At 37.7% G+C, this 18,067-nt stretch overlaps 1 protein-coding gene and 1 pseudogene across 1 annotated transcript in view; one reads left to right on the top strand and one right to left on the bottom strand.

Moving 5' to 3' along the window:
• The window catches only part of ATP13A4 (ATPase 13A4), a 129,108-nt gene that overhangs the window by 11,334 nt on the left and 99,707 nt on the right, over positions 1–18,067 (bottom strand). Inside the window, exons 19-26 of the mRNA XM_064575605.1 lie at positions 15,763–15,926; positions 14,827–14,949; positions 13,543–13,622; positions 12,042–12,084; positions 11,512–11,621; positions 9,316–9,412; positions 7,939–8,011; positions 418–589 (exon numbers count right to left, since the gene is read on the bottom strand). Coding sequence (XP_064431675.1) covers positions 418–589; positions 7,939–8,011; positions 9,316–9,412; positions 11,512–11,621; positions 12,042–12,084; positions 13,543–13,622; positions 14,827–14,949; positions 15,763–15,926 — 862 coding nt within the window. The remainder of the gene's footprint in view (positions 1–417; positions 590–7,938; positions 8,012–9,315; positions 9,413–11,511; positions 11,622–12,041; positions 12,085–13,542; positions 13,623–14,826; positions 14,950–15,762; positions 15,927–18,067) is intronic.
• On the top strand, positions 1,724–6,437 carry LOC123834362 (large ribosomal subunit protein eL22-like; annotated as a pseudogene).

Genomic DNA, 18,067 nt, shown 5'->3' with positions numbered 1-18,067 from the left:
CATGGTAAGCACTGAATGATGTACAGAATTGCCAAATCAATAGCTTGTACACCTGAAATTAATATAACATTGTATGCCAATTATACTTCAGTAATTAATTAATTAATTACACATAAGTTCATTGTTATATCAGGCTTAAAGTGGGGCTGACTGGGCAAACTATAATGCATGGTCACCCTAGATATAAAAGATGGTCATAGATCATCATGACACAAGACAGGCAAAGGTAAGTGCCAAAGAATGATATCCTCAAACTGTGCTACAGGGAAGAGAAGATCACTGGAAATTTTCCCAAGGGACTTAAAGAAGCCAATGCTTCTAGAAGAATGAAGAACCGTTCGTTTCCTGTCATAAGGGCCAAATGATATTTGATAGAAATTAGAATGTGAGATGTTGGAATTGGGGCTTTGATAGTACCTGTGCATCTCCATGGAATACCAAGGCTGCCTCTGAACCAGAATGAAGCCCACAATGTGCATAGCCAGGCTGAGAAGAATGTTGAAAATCACAGAGAGCAGCAGAGGTGGGGAGATCAGCCGTCCTGCAGGCCTGAAAGGCACCAGCTTGGGGTAGGCACCATTCAAGTTCACTACAAAATAAATTCAAGTTTTATATTTGTGAGAGCAGGAAAATGTTCTATTCTTCATCAGAAGAACAGTGTAACTTCTTGGGCCCACACATCCAAGCAAATCGACAAACTGAAGTACATCATTTTTTTGAAGGAACAAAATAACAAATGGACTCCAACTCAAGTCATATGAGAAATTCCTAAGAGAGCAGACAGAACAATCATGAGACACTTTTATTTTTGCCTATTAAATGAGAAAAGGCCACCAAATTATAGGTGAGGGCATGATGAAATGCATACTCTCGTACACAGCTTATGGGAATGTACATTGACACAAAACTTCTGCCAGGCAATTTGACAATAAATATGAAAAGATTGAAAATTGTTCATAACATTTGACATGGTCATTCCTGGAAATTTACCTAAGCTAAAAAATTCAGAGGTATAGAAAGATGCTCATTACTGCATCATTTACAGTAAATTATGGTACATCTATATAATGAAACAACACACAGTCACTTAGAAGTAATGCTTTAAAATATTCAATGACAAAATGAGGAGTGATATCAGAAAAATGGCAGAGCAAGCAGCTCCAAGTTCCCATCCTTCCACAGAAACATCAAAAAACAAGCAGAAACTGTCAAAACTAACTTCATCAGAACTCTGAAAAATAAAGGCTTATAGCAATCAAACATATGCTAAATCAAAAAAAAAAAAAAGGCAGCTTAAAAATGGTAGGAAGGTTCTGTGTCATTTTTACTTGCCCTTGCCATACCCTTCTTCAGCTCAGTGGCAACCTCAAAGTTGGTTGCTCACACTCCTAATGTGGAGAGGACTCTGGTGTCTGGTCACAGGAGGAAAAGAGCAGACTTTATCACAAATTATTGTGTAGGTCTGCTCTAATCTGTTGGGGGTTACCTGAAGGACTGGTGCAAGGTGCTCATCTCTCTCACCTAATGCAAAATTTAACTCAGGACAGCAACATACACTGCTTGAAAACATTGTAAGCCTAACCAACTACCCACAATCACCTGGGGCAAAAGATTACAGTTGAGACATAAAATAACAGCCAAAATAAAGAAAAGCTAAAGAAAGTTTCTTCGGGAAATTATGGCATTCAAAAGCACCTGCATATATTGGGGACTATAGGAAGACATGCACACACCTAAGGTAAGATACATGCTCAGAAAAGACAAGAACAGCCCCTCAGTTTTCAGCTCTGGATGATCTTTGTACTCAGTGCAAGCCTGGCTAAGTGTTGAAGTGCCCGAGCACAGAATAAATCTGCAAAGACGGTGAGAGGTTCTTCTTTGTTCATGGTTTTAAAATCATGGAGGTCGAGAAAAATCTCAATCAAAACACTACCTGAGCAAAAGCCAAAGGAACAGAGATTTCACTGACCACACATAATAACTGATACAGTCTGCAAAAATAGTTTGGGGAAGTCACTAAACAAATGGACTCTGATAGTCTTCAAAAAATAGCAAAACAAAAATCATCAAGCCCTAGGGAAGGGGGTAAATCTGATTTCCAGAGTATGACACTATAATATTCAATGGAACAAAATAAACTGACAGAAATCATCTCTGAGGAAGCCTGGGCATTGGACGTATTGGACAAAGACTTTAAAACAACTGTTTCATATATGCTCAAAGAAATCAGGAAGCAATGTATGAACAAAATGAAAATGTCAATAAAGAAATAGAAAATATGAAAAAGAGCCAAAAGAAAGTCTTTTTAAAGAATCCTTTTTTATAATTTCTACTGAAGAAGTAGAAATTGACACTTCATTTTGTCCAGTAGAAGTAACTATTTGAGCAAATACAAAAGACTCTTTTATTTTATTTTTGGTTTTTAATTCTACTTTTTATTCCTACATGGTTTAAAAGACAATACATAAAAAATAATTATATATCTATGTTGTTGGGCACACAATGGATAAAGATGTAATTTGTGGCAACAACAATATAAAAGGAGGAGACAGAGTTGTGAAGTAGCAGTGTTCTGCATGCTATTAAAGTTAAGGTATCAATTCAAAGTAGATTATTATAAATTTAGGATGCTACATGAAATCCCCATGATTACAAGTTATGTCAGAGCTAGCATCATATCCAAGGGTGAAAGGCTGAGAGCTTTCCCCCTAAGATAGGAACAAGACAAGAATGCCCATTTCATGACTGCTATTCAACATTATACTGAAAGTTCTATCCAGAGCAATTAGAAAAGGAAAAGAATTAGTCATCCAAATTGCAAGGAAGAAGTAAAACTATCTCTATTCACAAGTGACATAATCCTGTATATTGGGAATCCCAAAGAATACACAAGAAAGTAACAAGAGGGGCACCCGGCTGGCTCAGTGGGGAGAGCATGTAGTCTTGATCTCGGAGTCATTAGTTTGAACCCCACACTGAGCATAGAGCTTACTTAAAAAAAATAAACTCCTACTTACGCTATGAAAGAAAGAAAGAAAGAAAGAAAGAAAGAAAGAAAGAAAGAAAGAAAGAAAGAAAGAAAGAAAGAAAGAAAAAAGAAAGAAGAGAAAGAAAGCAAGCTACTAGAGTTAATAAACACATTCAGCTACATTGCAGGATATAAGATCAACACATAAAAATCAGTTGTGTTTCTATACATTGGCAATAAACAATCTTAAAAAGAAATTAAGAGAACAATTCCATTTTCAAAAGCATTCAAAACAATAAAATATCTAGGAATAAGTTTAGCCAAAGAGGAGAAAGAGTTAAACACCAAAAATCACAAAACTTTGCTGAAATGAATTAAGCAAAACATAAACAAAAGGAAATACATCAGATGTTCATGGATTGGAAGACTTAATACTGTTAAGATTTCAATATTATCCAAGGTGATCTATAGATTCAACACAACCTCCATCAAAATTCAAATGGCTTTTTTTCAGAATATTAAATTTGATCTTCAAATTCATGTGGAATTAAAGGGGGCCCTATTCAGGGCAATTCAAAACAATTTTGAAAAAGAACAATGTTGGAGGACCCAACACTTCCCGATTTCAAACTTACTATAAAAAAAGTAATCAGAACACTGTGGTAATAGCATAAGGTAATGGCATATAGACCAGTGGAATAGAATTGAGGGTCCAGAAATAAACCCATACATCCATGGCCGATTATTTTCATTATGAGTGTTAAGACTATCCAATGGGGGAAAGAAGAGTCTTTTTAACAAATGGAGCTGGGACAACTAGATTTCCACATGCCAAATAAATGAAATTGGACCCCAACTTCACACCATATAGAGAAATTAATACACACACACACACACATACACACACACAAATCAATGACTTAAGTATAATAGCCAAAAACCATAAAATTCTTTTTAGAAAACACAGGGTAAATCTACACAACCTTAGATTTGACAATGGATTCTTAGATATGACACCTAGAGCATGAGCTATAAAAGAAACATATAGATACATTGGACTTAATCATAATTAGAAACTTTTAAACATCAAAGGACACTATCAAGAAAAGGAAAAAACAACATAGAATGGGAGAAAATTTCTGCAATAGTGTATCTGAGAAGGTTTTAACTTCCACAACATCTGAAGAACTATAGAGCTCAACAACCAAAAGACAAAAATCCAGTTAAGAAATGAGCAAAAGACTTAAAGAAACATTTCTCAAAAAAAAGACATACAAATGACCAGTAAGTACAGGAAAATATACTCAACATGATTAGTTATTAGGGAAACAAATTCAAAATTATAATAAGATACCATTCCATACTGACTAGGATGTGAAAATAATTTTTTTAAGTTAAGTAACAAGTGTGGATGAGACTGGAGAAATTGAGAACCTCATACAACACTTGTGAGAGTGGAAAATGATGTAGTCACTCTGGAAAATAGTTTGGGTGTTTCTCAAAGAGCTAAATATATGATGACAATAGGACCCAGCAATTCCATTCCTATACCCAAAATAAAAACAGGGATTCAAGCAGATACTTTATGCAGATGTTCATTGCAGTACTCTTTACAATAGCCAAAAGGTGAAAGCAGCTCAAGTCCATCAACAAATAAATGGATAAACAAAATGTGTTATACACATGGAATAGAATATTACCCAGCCATAAAAAAGGAATGAAATTCTGAGACATGCTACAACACAGGTAAACCTTGAAAACACTACGATAATTGATATAAGCCAGACACAAAGGAACAAATATTGTATGGTTTGATTTATATGAAATATCTTGAAAAAGCAAATTTATAGAAACCAAAAGTAGATTAGAGGTTACCTGCCAGAGGCTGGGAAGAGGAACAATGGGGAGCTGTTACTTAACGGGTACAGTTTCTCTTTGGGGTGATGAAAAATTTAGGAAGTAGGTAATGGTAATGGGTTGCACAACACTGTGAATGTCATTCATGCTCCTGAACTAGATACTTAAAAATGTTGAAAACAACAAATTTTATGTTATATACATCTTACCAAAATAAAAAAGAAACTATTTAATGATGTTAAAATAACATAGGGGAAAGGAAGGGAAAATAAGATAAAAACAGAGAGGGAAGCAAACCATAAGAGACTCTTAACTATAGGAAACAAGCTGGGGGTTGTGAGAGGGGAGGTGGGTGGGGGGATGGATCGGGTGATTAGGAGATGAACATTAAGGAGGGCACTTGATAGAATGAGCACTGGGTGTTATATGCCACTGATGAATCACTAAACTCTACCCCTGACACTAATAATACACTATATGTTAACTAACTTGAATTTAAATAAAACCTAAAAAAAAAGTACTTATAAAGTTAAATGAAAAAATGTATGCACAACTATATAGAGAACATACTTCAAATTTCTTCATTTACACATATATATCAAAACCCTTTAATTGGTTAGTTCTGAATGATAGAATAACAGTGGTTTTTTTTTTCTTTGTTATATCTTGCAATGTTTTCCATCTTCGTTTCACAATGAATATATATTAATAATCATAAGAACAAAAAATAATCAAGTATTTACCAAAAAAACAGAGGAAAACCTGGAGATGCTTTCTACTGAGCAGAGAACAATCATGAAAGACATGAGGAGTGTTTTCAAAAATCTGGAAGAAAGACTGTCCTGAGGAGAAAACTCAGACTATCCTGTGCCACCACAAATGGCAGAAATGGGATGGGTGAAAGTTACACAGAGATAGGTTTGCCTTAAAACGAAGGAGAACTCTCTTAACAGTATGGACTGTCCGAGGGTGTACTTTCCAGAGATTTGACCAGTATTTCATGAGCCCCTCAGATATGTTAACACTGTCAATAGTATTGGGAACACAACAGTAGTCAAGACAGACAAGGTGCTGTTCTCACAATGCACACACTCTGGGAGAAGGGAGGCAGGAAAATGTAAATAAAAACATAGATAAATATCATAATTTTAGACTGTGCCATACACGAAAATAACAGAGCACAGTTGTGCTTCCTGCCTCCATTGCCACCAAGCCCCTGTGAAAAAGCTTATGGCAAAGGGAAGCAAAAAAAAAAAGAAGTAGCAAGTTCTGAAATTTGCCCTTGATTGCACCCACCCTGTAGAAGAGAGAATCATAGATGCTGCCAATTTTGAGCAGTTTCTTCAGGTGAGAATCAAAATGAATAGAAAAGCTGGGAATCTCAGTGGAGAGGTTGTAACCACTGAAAGGAGCAAGAGCAAGATTATGGTAACTTCTGAGGTGACTTTTTCCAAAAGGCATTTGAAATATCTCATCAAAAAATATTGAATTAGAATAATCCATGTGATTGGTTGAGTGTAGTTGTTAACAGCAAAGAGAATTACAAATTGCAATACTTCCAGATTAACCAGGATGAGGAAGAGGAGGAAGATGAGGATTAAAACTCATTTATCTGGAATATTTGTGTGAGTTCTTGAACAAAACCTGGGAACCAATAAAATAAAATAAAATAATAAAATAAAATAAAGCACAATTGTGTGATAGAGAATAATTGGCTTGGTGACTACTTAAACTGACCTTCCTGAATTGGTGACATTTGAGCTGAGATCTGAATAATAAGAAAATTCAAAGCCATATAAAGATTGAAGGGGAGAGTGTTTTAGGCAAAGGAAATAACAAAAACAAAGGTACTGTGGTGACCACAAGTTTGGCAGTGCTCAAGAGACTGAAAAACTGGGGTGCCTGGAACAAGTGGGTAGCAATGTGGTTGGAAATGAAGGTGGAGAAGCAGGCAGGGGCCAAAGCATTTTAAGCAAGTGGATGACAATAAAATTTAGTTCTTAAAAATAACATTCTTATTACCCTTGGAAAGGTAAATGGGGGTGAGGGGAAGCAAGATCAGTTGTAAGGTTGTTGTAGGAATCCACAAGGGAGGTGACATTGCTCGGTGACCAGGACTACAGAGCTGCGGATGGAGAGGAAAGATGCAGGATAGCTTCTGCAGGTAGAGCCAACTGGAACTTCAAAGGTATGGGATGCGATGGGTAATGAGAAGAGAAACTAAGGATGGCTCCAGGTCTTTGAACAACTAGGTAGATAGTGGTGCTATTTTACTAGAATGTAAGGAAGGGAATTTTTATTTGTTTTTTTTCTTTCAGTGCTATGTTCTAGGTGTCTATTTCAGTAAGTAGTACAAACTCGGCACTCAGTCAGTAGTTAATGATTTCGTTGAATATCAGATCTGGTAGAAGATAAGAAAATATATTTATATGCTGATGAAAATGATCCAGCAGACCAGAGAAAAGTTGATGATGATGGAGAAAGAGATTATTACAGAAACAAAATCCTTGAGAAGGTAGGAGGAGGTAGGATTAAAAGTACAGATGGAATTGTTGGCATTTATATTTAACAGAGAGCAAAGCAGAGAATATGGTAAAGATGATGGGGAGTGGATGGGTTGGGGGGGGAAATCCTACAGCAGGAAAATTGGAGAGACAATTCAGAGGTGGGAGTGGGAGTGGCCCGATGGAAAGATTATCTTCAATCTCCATTCAAAACCCCAAAAGGCTAGGATTTAAAGTTGGGAAACATAAAAACCATTCAGCTTCTATAAACTGGGCACATTTTAACTGCAATTATAACAGAAAGCATACTAAAGTCAGCATTCCTGATTTTCAAAGTTCATTTTTCATCTTAAATGTTTAGTGACCATTATGGAAGCCCCATATTTTGAGGAAAACAGCAAAAGAACTAGCCATATTTTCCTTTGCTAACACTTTTCTTTCAACCCAACTCTCAAAAGTAGGGGTCCTATTTCCTCTTTCCCTCTCTGTATGTACAAACGGGAATAAGTCCCACATCCCTGAGGCTACAACTGGTGTCTCTCCTGGTGGACCTTCTGGGGCAGAGGGAAGTACATTGAGGGAGCAAAGAAAGTTTTAAAAATGTCTTACTTGTTATGCCAATAAGAGTTGTGATGGCCAGATCCTGGAACAGAAACTGGTAATTTGAAAGGCTGTTTGTCTCCTGAAAATAAAAAGGGAAGAGGCTCAAAAAAGTTATAACCTTCTGGATGAAGCCTGATATCAACTACATTCATTTTGTCACTGCAACATAGGATTTTACAAGGAGATGGTGCAGCCAGGGTGAGAGTACCAAAGACAAGGCTGTGAAAACCTCTCTAGCCAGGAGGCCACCTTTGTGTGCTCTTTGGGCTGGGTCTTTTGCGAATCAGCATCCTCTTGTTGAGGGGGACATCTCACTCTACTACATTCATCTCTGATCTCTTTTCTACCTGCTAGCAGAGAAGTCAGGGTTTGGTCTGGCACAATAGAAGAGTGCGTTCCCAGGAGTAACAAGTGTTAAGTATGTGGTGATCTTACACAATTTTACCTACATAGCTTCTCCTTCTCTGGCTCATTCGTTAATGAGTGGGAAAAGACATAGGTAATCTTAAAATAACAGAACTAAAACCTTCAATCCAGAAGCAAGAGGGCAGGACATAGAGATGAATCTAAGGAATCAGCAATATGCTACTTGTACTAACTCATGAGAGTTAATTGTTAAGTTTTCAGGGATCTTTTTGAACTGGTTGTTAAACACAGTCATTATAAAAATTTAAGTCATACAAATCTACCATTAAATACATTGTGCTAAAAACAAAGCTAATAAATACCCAAAACCCAGCACTTCCTAACCATTTTCCTACATTGTGCTATTATCTATGCTCTTTCAGGTATTTACAACTCTTGTATCTCTGCGGTGCAAATACTACATAATGGCAAGCTACTGTATATCTCTTCCCAACTCCATGCTCAGTGACAGCAGGTAGACAGCTTGAAATCAGCCATGGTGGGAGTATTGACACCATGAAAGCTGGAAAACTTTAATAAGCAGGGCTTGTTTTTCCAGAGAGAGCCGGATATGAAACATTTACCAGCTACCCCAATCAGAGAATCATCTCTCTAATAAATGGTACATTAGGGTTGAGTCACACTGGAACAGGGAAGATAGAGACCTGGTCCAAGGAGGCAGAAGCAACAGCAAGAAAGTGCTGTGTTCTGATCCTCAGCGACCACTGCATTAAAAAATGTCAGAGTCAAAGAATTGACACCATCAACTTTTCCTGTGTACATTCATCTAATTGAATTTAAATTTTAAAAATTAAAAAAATAAAATATTTATAAAAAAATAAATAAAGGTAGTTTTAGAGGGGCCATTGGTGCTCGAAGTTCCCCACATCACTCTTCCTTAAGAGGCACTGCTGATTAGGAGGGCACCACCACTGGTTTTGGTCCTCACTAACCAAGAGCTCAGGTCCCCAGTCATACCCAGTAGAGCAGGAGAACACCAACATACTGAATCATGCTGTACAGAGCCATGTACTTAAACATGCAAAATGAGGTAACCAGAGCTGCACGTCCTTCCCTGTGTGAGAAAAGAAATGAAAAAGTGAGGAAGTGAAAGGAATAGAAAAAAATGAGGTCAGTTACTCTGTGCTGTTCAGCTGAACTCAAGAGAAAAAAATCAAAAACCTGATTATTCAACTGTTTGTCTGACAGACTGGACAGCCTTGAGCCAGTTGGAGCTGGCTGTCAGAATATGCTAAATGACTAGATTTTCAGGAAACACTGATTCCGGGCCAAGGTCCACACGCTTGGTCCAGCTATGGAGCCCAGGTCGAGTGTTAGTCTTGTCCTCTCTGTGGGGACTATGTCAGTCCAGAGTCAGAGGGCCTGGGAACTAGTCCCAGATCTCACACCTACACACTGATGTCATTTGGAAGGTCAGTTTCCTTCTGTTATAGTTTCTTCATCTGTGAACTAAGGGATTTAAATAAGATTGCAGGCTTAGGGGCTATTTTCATGCAGGTGTTTCACTTCATTCACATCTCATTTGGCAATCCCAACTTTTTCTGAAACTGGACTAGAACAATACCTGCACTCAAATTAGTTATATATGGAATTTAAGTAGACTGGAAACAATGAGCATGCTTGTTTCTATTACTGTTGATTGACTTTGAGTAAATAGTATATATTGAAAGCATAAAATAGATTACTTATGAAACGTCACTTTTATCTCTTTCATTGGAAAGAAAATAGAGTTTAAATTTCCTTCTGGTCATAATGTTTTCCTGGGATTCCAAAACCTGATTTCAAAACAGGCTTTTTCCTGTTTTGGGGCTCTGCTGCTATCATTTGCTCTACCAGAACATACTTTCTCCTCATCTCTCACCTCCTTAGAAAGGCTTTCACATACCATCCACCTGCAGCAGCCAATTCCACCTGCCCCCCAAGTCCCTTTCCTACTTTTCCCATTACCCTTGATTTATCCGTGTATGTGTTTATTACCTGACTTCTTCACCAGAAGAAAACTTTATAAGATCAAGGGATGTGTGATTTACTTTCTTCTGGGTCTTCAGTGTCTCCACCAGTCCCTGGAACTAAGTGCCTACTCTATAAATATTTGTCAAATACATGCATAAATTTTTTAAAAATTGGGAGGAGCTAGCCAAATCATTATTATTGTAATGTGGTGGGAATAGTATGATATTTGTAGATAAAAAATATTTAAATAAGGGCGCCTGGGTGGCTCAGTTGGTTAAGCGACTGCCTTCGGCTCAGGTCATGATCCTGGAGTCCCTGGATCGAGTCCCGCATCGGGCTCTCTGCTCGGCGGGGAGTCTGCTTCTCCCTCTGACCCTCCCCCGTCTCATGTGCTCTCTCTCTCTCATTCTCTCTCTCAAATAAATAAATAAAATCTTTAAAAAAAATATTTAAATAAAATCAATTTTAAGAATTTCTAATCCTATATAGCTGTTTGAGCTTGGGCACATCAATTGAACATCAATTTCATTATTTGCAAAAAAAAAAAAAAAAAATGACCATTCCTACATCTCCATGCTGTTTTGAAGTATAAGATAGTACGTATTAAAGCACTTCACAAACTGTAAATACATGCTAGTTATAACAGCCCAAAATGGCCACAATGCTAACCGTCTTTATCATTCAAATAAAATACAGCTGAAGGACATATTCTGGGAAGTGGAGATAAAGCATCAAGGGAAATTTTAGTAGGAGCAGCAAAGATGAGTAAATATTTTGAAAACTGGGGATGGAAAGGATATTCCAAAGAAGCATAAAGAGTCAAGAGGGAAAGAGGGCAAAAGTGGGGAAGAGAATGTTTCTGTCCATCCCCCCATCATAAAACATCTAAGGAGATCCGTGTAAAAATAACAATAATAAGAGTATGATCGACACTTTCAAAGCAGTAACAAGTTCCAGATTCCAATTTTCTAAAAATAACCTACTGAGTATTTTTCATTAGAAATGCCACTGTTCTCCCACAGTTATTTTTAACTCCTGGTAAGTCCACTTGGGAGTAGAATGGTTGACTGCATTGTCCTGCAAAGCACCCTCCCCACCCAGGGACACAAAGTTTCCCGGCTCTTTCCCTGGCAGAACAATGGGATCTGCACCTAAAAGTCGAAAGAGATTAAAACAATCTGGTGGAAAGCGTCTACTTACTTGATAAGGTGAGGTACACACTCAATGTTTGGAGTTTTCGAAGTGAAAGGTGAGGCCACAGATGCCTCCTGCTCTGATAAAGAGATGCCCACGTGAGCCATTTTCAAAGCCTGAAAGCAAAGGGTCAGTTTACTCTCCATACACACTCTCATACATCTCTCTTGCGGCCACATGAGAAGAGCCTGTCAAGCTAGCCAGTGTGGTTTGTGGACCCAAGCACTAGTCAGGAGATGACCAGATTTTGCTCTGCCTACTATATAAGAAAAAGATGGCACTGGGACACTTAGCCAAAGAAGTGGGGAGTCCAGAGCCATATTCTACCCCATTTGGTCTATACCAACCACTGAGTCATTGTGTGGCTTTGATCAAAACCCTCCCAAGCCCTCATATCAGTTTCTCCATCAAGAAAAATGGAGGTAGTGTATATCCCAGGGATACTATCTCTAAAGAACTCCAGGCAAGCACAATCAAGTGTAAGTCTTGGTCTGTTCTAGTGCAACTATGGCCCCCACACACCGGCAGCTACTTACCCCACAGTCATTGGCCCCATCACCGCACATACCTACAAAGTAACTAAAAAGGAACCATGTCAAATGTAAGGGAGATCAAAGCAATTTTACTTGCTAATTTCTCTAATTAAAAAGATAAGATGAACTTCATTACTGAGGATTCGAACTGATTATTTATTTTAAGGGAGTTTCCCTAAGAGTCTGGTTTGACTAAAAGTAAAGTGTGACTCAGCAGCCTAGCACAGCATTCCTGACTCCAAGCATTTCAGGGAGACCCTGCACATTGCTGTTTAGGAAACAGCTTTGTTGGCTGTAAAGTGGGACGTTCACAGTTAGATGATGTGACACCAGGGCACAGTGAAGAGGGCATCGGATTTGAAACCAGACTGAGATCTTTGACCTGATCTCTTGGCCATTGGGGCTATCATTTTTCTCTCCTACAAAGTGTTATAAGTATTCAGTGAGGTGCTGTATGGAAAAGTGCCTTATAATTTCTAAAACAAGAAACAAAAATTACTTGTTGGTACTGTTAATAGTAACAGGAGAGGAGATCTGCCATCTTAGCAGTCGCTCTACTAAAAAATGCAGTGCCGGGCCCAGACTTTGAAGAAAGAAAACACATCCCTGCTTCAGGATCACTTTTTGAGGTTGAGTACAGGCTCAGGCTTTCATTGTTGACAAATATTATGGATAGTCTGCTTTTTAAGGTAGGAGTGCTCTCACAGCATTTACAGAATTGGCTATACTTCTCTTCCACACTGTCATACTCGTTTACTATCTGGGTTGTCAACCATGTGGAGAAGACAGGGCTTTCTGAATTAAGAAGCTTGCCTAGTGACTAAATCAAGTAGGAGGATGAAGTGGGAATGAGTAGGAGTCACATCTACGTGGTCTAGCACCAGAAGTAAAGAAAGCTTCCAGGACTCCATGGGTTCTATTAACAAGAAATAAAGGGTCCTAAATAATGGGCACATTATTTGAACTGTCTATTCTGTAATGGAGACCCTTGTGTTAGAAGAGAATTATTTTTCTGATTTAAGACAGAAAGGATGCTCTGCCATATAAATGTTTTAATATTTTTAAGGTTATGTGAATCTCTTGCCATATGAATCTCCTTATATCAGAACTGTAATAATAACTTATAAAAATAAAGTCTAAATTCTCATTGTACCTTCAGGAGCTGAACTCAAACTACCCTTCCAGGTTCATTTCTCACCATACACTTTCATGCCCCACATGTTCTAGTCCAGTGGTTCTCAACTCTGGATGCAAAATTGACTTATTTGAGGAGCTTTGAAAAAGCACTGATGTCCAAGCCTCAAATGAGCAACTGAATCAGAATCTCTGGACAATGGGGTCCTGGTAGTGCTATTTTTTCAAAACTCCTGAGGTAACTGTCATATGCAGTTAGGTTAAGAACCCGTGCCTTAGCCAACGTAGGTGACTTCCTGTACCTCTTACACTCTCCCTGACTGTCATGCCTCCAGGCACTTCATACCACCTGAAATGGCAAAGAACCTACTCCAGTTTCTGAAATTCTTCCACCAGACTGGATTTCTGCCCAGGAGACATTCTTGCAAAGATGGTCCCATTGATCAGTATCTGTAAGGAGTCCGAGAGAAACTTTATCATGTCAGTTATGCATACATGAAATAATTGATAATACTCAGGACACTGACTAGGTAATAAAATTCATGAATGGCAAAAATAGTTTGTTTCCAAGAAGTCCATTTTGGGATTTTAAGACGTTGAGAACTTGGTCGTAAAATAAGTGACCAAGGAGACCAAAAATCAGTAAAGACGTAATAAAAATTTTTGAATTTAGCTGAGCTGCCATAGAAAGTGTGGTCAAAAAATCCCGAGCTTAATGGAATCTTGAACCAGTAGAATAGGAGAAATTGCAGGATATCCAGAGGTTAACATCCCAGGAAAAGGAAAGGAAGTAACTGTTTCTCAGAAAATTGTTCAGAACTAGCAGAAAAACAGCCTAATGATGAAATAGTGACAATTTGTGGTCTTTGATTTAACTGTACCATCTGGACTTGACCAATTGTGAAGCTCAGCTGATATCCCAAGCTTAATTTGGGCTATGGAACACTGATGGTTTGGAGATCCTAAACCTATACCAGCTCCATCCACCTGAGCTTTATCCTATAGAATCTAAATTCTTTTGTGTTAGAGCTGCATATTCCCTGCTCTTCTTGGCAGTAACTCAGCTTAATGTTTGATCAGTCTCAAAGTCTTTATTATTTTTCCCCTAAATATTACCTAAGAGGATAAGCAATTGAATTAAAAAAAAAGAATAAAAACAATTTATTTTTGGATTACACTGGATACAGTCTTTTTCTAGTTTGTCTACATGTTATATATAAAACTTACCTTCCCCCACTATGAGTTTGTTCTTCATCAGAAAAGTGTTAAGTTTGACTCTCTTTTGTATAGAGGTTCTCTATCAAAAACCTAATGGAATTCCTCTATTCTTGGCCTGCCTTCCTGTATAATTGCTGGATTTCCACTACACCAGGAGACCCCTCACCATGGCAATATAAAGACAGCCACCCAAAAACAATCCTTATGACTTGAGAAGTCCCTAATACTTTATTCCTATAGATGATGAGAAATTGGCTAATCAAATTTACTAATTTTAAATCTAGTAAGAAATGAGACAACAAAAATATTTGCCTCTTTTATGATATATTCAATAGGTATATATTACCTATAGAGGCTTGAAATTACTTAGGAACATGCTCTATAAGTGACATCATCAGCATCTTTACTGGGAGATTGATAGCCTCTTAGAACTTACCTTTGGCAGTAGGCTGCTGAAATGTTGACTTATAACTTGAAAAGATTTTCCACTTAAGGCAAAATGGTAACTTCCTTCTCTGCCATTATCAGAGACCTCTTCCCTGATATTAATGTAATTATCCTGCAAAGCAAGACACAGTTACTTTAGACACATGATAGAGTGGTAAAGGACCACAAATATATCAAAGAGAAGGCAATGATGACAGTCTGGGGTCTCTCTTTAAGAGTCACACTACAGCTCTGATTCCTCAGAGAAGCACTTTCTCTTTGCTGGATCAATCTTTGCACATCACAGCCTCCAGTGAATAGGAAAATAGCACTTACTCATGTCTTGTTCTCATCCTGATTTGATCTTGGTGAGTCCCAGAGAAGAGCACATTTCACACATTTCAAGTGTAAAATACAAAGCACTGCAGCTTAACAAATCTCTCCCTGAAGTGAGAACTTACAATTTGTTTTCTTATAGAATTAATATTGTTCCACAAGGACACAATAGAGATAAGATACTGACAAGATTGGGAATAAATGTATAAAACTTTTTTCCTACCCTGAAGACATAGTCTAATTTTCCAATGCACACAGCAGTTTCTCTCCCAGGGACTAAATCTCCCTTGGACCCAATGGGATGACTAGCAAGCAAGAGGAAGATGAGAAATTAGATTCACAGTCCTGCTTACTACATTTTTTCTCATATAGAGCCAACAACTTTATTACACTTAAAAGAATGGATTCTTCCCAGCACCCAGGAAAGCACTATACATTAAAGCTCAGTAGGACAGTATGAGAAACTGATAAGAGTTCTTCAGACTGCATATGTGTTAGACATTTAGAGAAATATGTTGACCCTAACTGACCTGTACATCTCACCAGTCAAAGCTTCTCAGTAGCAACACTGTGAGCCATAATATGGCAGAAGGTCTGTTTTTAAGTATACCTGATTGCTATATCCAATGTGTTTCTTTTCTTCTACTAATTTCCAAGTTATAGATGCTGATGGGGACCCAGTGGTTTCATTCGCTTCAATAAGAATGACTTTTTGGCTTTCAGAAACCATTCCAGACTTCCTGGCCACTGTTATTGCAGTCTGAAGATTGTCACCTACAAGAAAGGAGGAGTATAGCAAGATGAGGTTGAAGAAATAGAATCAATTCATGTATGGCCTGGAAAACTAGAGTAAGGAGTTCAGAACTTATTTTAGGTGTGTGAAAAGAAATGATTTCTAAGTCTCTCTCACTCTGATTCTCCATAGATTCATGATCCCTTTTGTGATTCTTGTTGCTTTTCATCTGGTTATTTCATAACCTACCAGTATATTCTTTTCCAGAGAGTGGGAAGAAAGAATAAAAAGGCAAATTTCAAATCTATTTCCATCATCTGTTAGCTTGGTAAACATTTAGCAAAATCCCACTGATTTAATATAGTATCAGGTGGCTCCACTTTCAGCCAAACTGGAATAAAACCACTAAAATCTATTTCTCCCACTGATTACAGTAGAAAACTATGGGCAAAATACAAAACGCAACTATCCAAGGCTTTTGACAGTAAACATAAGCAGGCAGAATGTGGAAGGGAATCGAATCTGGAGAAACAATCTACAAGGTGGTGATATTCTTGGCTTTTTTTTTTTTTTTCCTCTTTCCTCTCACGTGTTTGACCTGAGTGTGAACCCCAGTCCCAGAGCTGTGAAGGAAGCTAAAACTCCAAGAGAAACTTAGTCTTTCTGGCCAGAGAAACCAGAAGAAAAAGAGCCTGAAGGCTGAAGAGTTATAGGGCAGACCCAAGAAAGGAGACAGCTAGACAAAAGACTAACTCAGTATATGAACTCAACTCAGAGTTGTGCACGTGCAGAACAAACCCAGAGAAGAGCAGAAGCCTCAAGAACTGAACTATGATATTAATCACCTCTCATGTCCTAGAGTTTTGCTTGCTAAAGCAAACAAATAAAAACAACCTCAACATTCTCTAGAGGATTTTAACAGGATCTAAAGTCTCACAATATAATAGTTTAAATGTTCAGGATATTCAACATAAAAAAAAAACCTGGAAAATGTGGTCAATTCTCAAGAAAAAAAAAGACAATCAACAGTTGCTTATCCAAGAATGACCCAGATGTTGGACTTACCAGACAATGTTTTTTTTTTTTTTAAAGATTTTATTTATTTATTTTGACAGAGAGATAGACAGAAGAGCACAAGCAGAGGGAGTGGCAGAGGGAGAGGGAGAAGCAGGCTCTGCACTGAGCAGGGAACCCGATGCGGGACTCGATCCCAGGACCCTGAGATCATGACCTGAGCCGAGGGCAGACGCTTAACCATCTGAGCCACCCAGGTGCCCCCAGACAATGTTTTTAAAGCAGCTCTTATAAGCCTCCTCCATGAGGTGAAGGTTAACACTCTTAAAATAAATGATAAGACAGAAGTTCTCAAGAGAAAAAAATATACTCTATAAATAAGAACCAAACTACTACTTCAGAATTGGACAATATAACTGAAATAAAAAATTCATCGGATGCTCTCAAAAGTAGAATGGAGATGACAGGAAAAGGAGTCAGTGAATTTGAAGATAGATTAATAGAAGTTACACAGTCTGAAAAAGAGAGAAAAATTTAAAAACGAAAGAACAGAGTGGAAGAATAACAACATTCATCTCATTAGAGTCCAGGAAGGAGAGGAGAAAGAAATGAGAACAGGAAAAAAATATTTTGAAGAAATAAAACAGAGAAGTTCCTAAATATGGTAAAATATTTAAATTTATAAATTTAAGAAGCTCAGTGAATCCCAAGCAAGATAAACTCGGTGAGAACCATACACGGAAACCTTATAATCAAACTTCAAAAAACAAAGATAAAGAAAATATCTTAAAAGCAGCTAGAGAAAACAATATATTATATATTAGGGAATGATTATTCAAATTATCACAGATTTCTCATCAAAAATCATGGAGACAAAATGACAGTGGGATATCCTTGAAGGGCTGAAGAAAGAACAGTCAACTCAGACTCCTATAGCTAGTGACAGTATCCTTCAGAAATGAAGAGAAATAAAGACATTCTTAGAGGAAGGGAAACTAAGATAATTTGTTGCATATACATGACAACTGTAACTTAAAGGACAGAAGGCAGAGGACCTTTATGGTTGTAAGTCTTCTTGAAAGGTAGGTACAGATGTTGTGATTCCTAGAGCAACCACTAAACAATAAATAATATAACACCTGGCTGACCCCTAACATGGCTTTCTTCA

Source organism: Mirounga angustirostris, unplaced genomic scaffold (assembly GCF_029215605.1).
Source record: "Mirounga angustirostris isolate CCGP_5_RB_7025 unplaced genomic scaffold, mMirAng1.0.hap1 SCAF_1, whole genome shotgun sequence".
NCBI classification, from domain to species: domain Eukaryota; kingdom Metazoa; phylum Chordata; class Mammalia; order Carnivora; family Phocidae; genus Mirounga; species Mirounga angustirostris.
Note: the sequence above shows the minus strand (reverse complement) of the source record. Positions and strands in the feature narration are given on the sequence as shown.